The following is a 2459-nucleotide window of genomic DNA, read 5'->3' on the forward strand; positions in this document are numbered from 1 at the left end:
CTACTGATTGCCTCTGGAGTTTTCCGGGGGCTCGGTCCAGGTGCACGGCTTTATGCATTTGGCACCTTTAACCCCGAAATGCCGGTGGTACCAGCAAAGTGTACTTGGAGCTGGTGAGTTCGCACGAGAGTTCCTAGACCTTGACCTGTTCCGGTTGCGGACACGGGATTGAGGTCGGTCACGTAAGGAGAGAGCGTTGACCTGTTTGCTAAGTTCCTCAACTTTACCCATCAAAGTGACCAAAAGATCCTGGGAAGGAGGAAGAGAGGGTGAAACACTGGCTGATGGCACAGCTGTGGAGAAAACTGCCGGTGGTCCTGTCAGCTCAGTAATTTTATCAGCCAGATTCGCTAGCTGTTCAAGTGACAAGTCCGGCTGAGATGCTAAAATAACCTGTACATTTTGAGGCAGCCGTCTCAGCCATAACTGCTTTAAAATGTTCTGGTCCGAGAGAGAAACCCCTGCCAGAGATCTCAAGTGACGAAGGAATTGGGACGGTTTTCTGTCCCCCGTTTCTTCACCACTGAGGAGTTGACGAACCTTTTGCTCCTCCGACAGTGATAATCTTTTTATAAGCTCAGCCTTAAGAGTCTCATATTGCTTTCCTTTCTCCGGAGGCCGCACCAAAATGTCCTCAATTTCCCCTGCATATTTGTGGTCGATCTGGCCAACAATATAACTATATTTAGTGGAATCAGCAACGATTCCCGCAATGTCAAATTGAGCCTCCACCTGCGCGAACCATACTGCCGGCTTATTAGGCCAAAATGGAGGTAATTTCACTGAAACTTTACATGTCTCAGACCTTGGCTGAGATCCTTCACCTTCACCTTCACCGTCTGCCATATTGATACAAAGAACAAAAAAACCGCGAGAAAAGAAAAAAAAAATGTACACCAAATATGTCCCAAGTTAATGTACAAATGGTAACTTAAAAACTAATATCTTATTAATAAGAATGAAAATTAAGTTTTTCACAAACTAATATTTACAACATCTAGCTTGTCGCTAGCCATAATAATCAGAAGGTTGCGTGTTCATATCACGTCGGGGTCACCACTTTGGAGATCATTGAAATGATAGGCAGATATTTCTATAAATGAAACTACCAGATCTTCAAATCTCACTGAAATATAATATTTAAAAAATGCGTGTTCACAAAATCAACATCTAGCCATAATAATTTTTTACCAATTTGTCAACCAACTGTCTTCCGTACATTCTTTTTCTCTCCAGCCTTAAAATATAATATAAACAATAATGTCATAGACTACAAACTAAAATTATCAGATTAAAATAACGATCATTAATATTAATTAAAATTAAGCTCGCAGGTGCGACAGAGACGCCACAGTTCTATTACCATTATGCATTATACTGAATTATCCATACTTCTATACAATATTATAATCCATACATATTATAAATGCGAAAGTGTGTCTGTCTGTCTGTCTTACCTCTTCACGCCCAAACCACTGAACCGATTTTGCTGAAATTTGGCATAGAGTCCCGGGAAAGGACAAATGATACTTTTTATCCCGGAAAAATGTAGGGTTGCCGCGCGATAAACGCATTTTGGCGCAGCGGAGTTGCGGGCGTCATCTAGTATACTTAATATAATATTATGATAATTATTATGTTTTATACATTATGTAAACTTTTTGCTTGAATCACTTTAACTTTTGAAATAAACCGCATTTTATTCGTAACTTAGTTAAGATGTTTAGGGCCTGTTTTACCATTTTCCGATAAAGTGCCGAATAGGCTATATTCACAACTTTTTTGACGGATTCTCCATACTTCATCTGTCTAGATAATTGGTGGATAGCCTATGCGTCAATTATCAGGAAGTGGTGAAATAGGCCCCAAGCTTTGAACCTGTCTTTACAGTTTTTATCACTTAATTATTCTGCATCTTTGCTTTATCAAACGCCTTTTTGCTGATAATTTTATTATTTTGGAAGGACGGACTAACATCGTTTGTAAAATTTAATTTGTATTTACACAATAAATACCACGGAAATAGATAATTAAATTTGTGATTAAAATAAACAATCAACAATTAAAATTATACAAACATTATATTCCAAAATCTTTAAGGGTTTTATATTAGGTACTTATACAAATTGTAATTTTGTACAGCGAAAATAAAACGATAAGCTTATGCCCAAAATATAATAGATTTTCATTATCAACAGTAGATTATGTTCAAAGATCTATGCAGGTTGTAACAAAACTAACTGATAATACTTTAGGGTGTGTATGACGTGTCTTTTATATTATAGAGTTCACTGTAAAAGTAGCAGCGATGAAATATTTTCAATGACTTAAGTTACATCCTGTAGATCTATAGATCTATAGAACATGGACTCATCCATCTGTGAAGCATGTCTAATGTATCGGAGCCACAACAGGGGCGTCAATTTGCGCCACTTTAGCTAACCACAAATTGATAAGTA

The 2459-nt window shown here is 37.7% G+C and overlaps 1 protein-coding gene across 1 annotated transcript; it reads right to left on the reverse strand.

The window, feature by feature from the left end:
* On the reverse strand, window positions 1–846 carry LOC121734992. Its single transcript, XM_042125660.1, has one exon. It carries the CDS (start codon window positions 844–846, stop codon window positions 1–3), a length of 846 nt encoding a protein of 281 aa, XP_041981594.1.
* Between the last annotated feature and the right edge of the window lie 1613 nt (window positions 847–2459).

Source organism: Aricia agestis, chromosome 16 (genome assembly GCF_905147365.1).
Source record: "Aricia agestis chromosome 16, ilAriAges1.1, whole genome shotgun sequence".
NCBI classification, from domain to species: domain Eukaryota; kingdom Metazoa; phylum Arthropoda; class Insecta; order Lepidoptera; family Lycaenidae; genus Aricia; species Aricia agestis.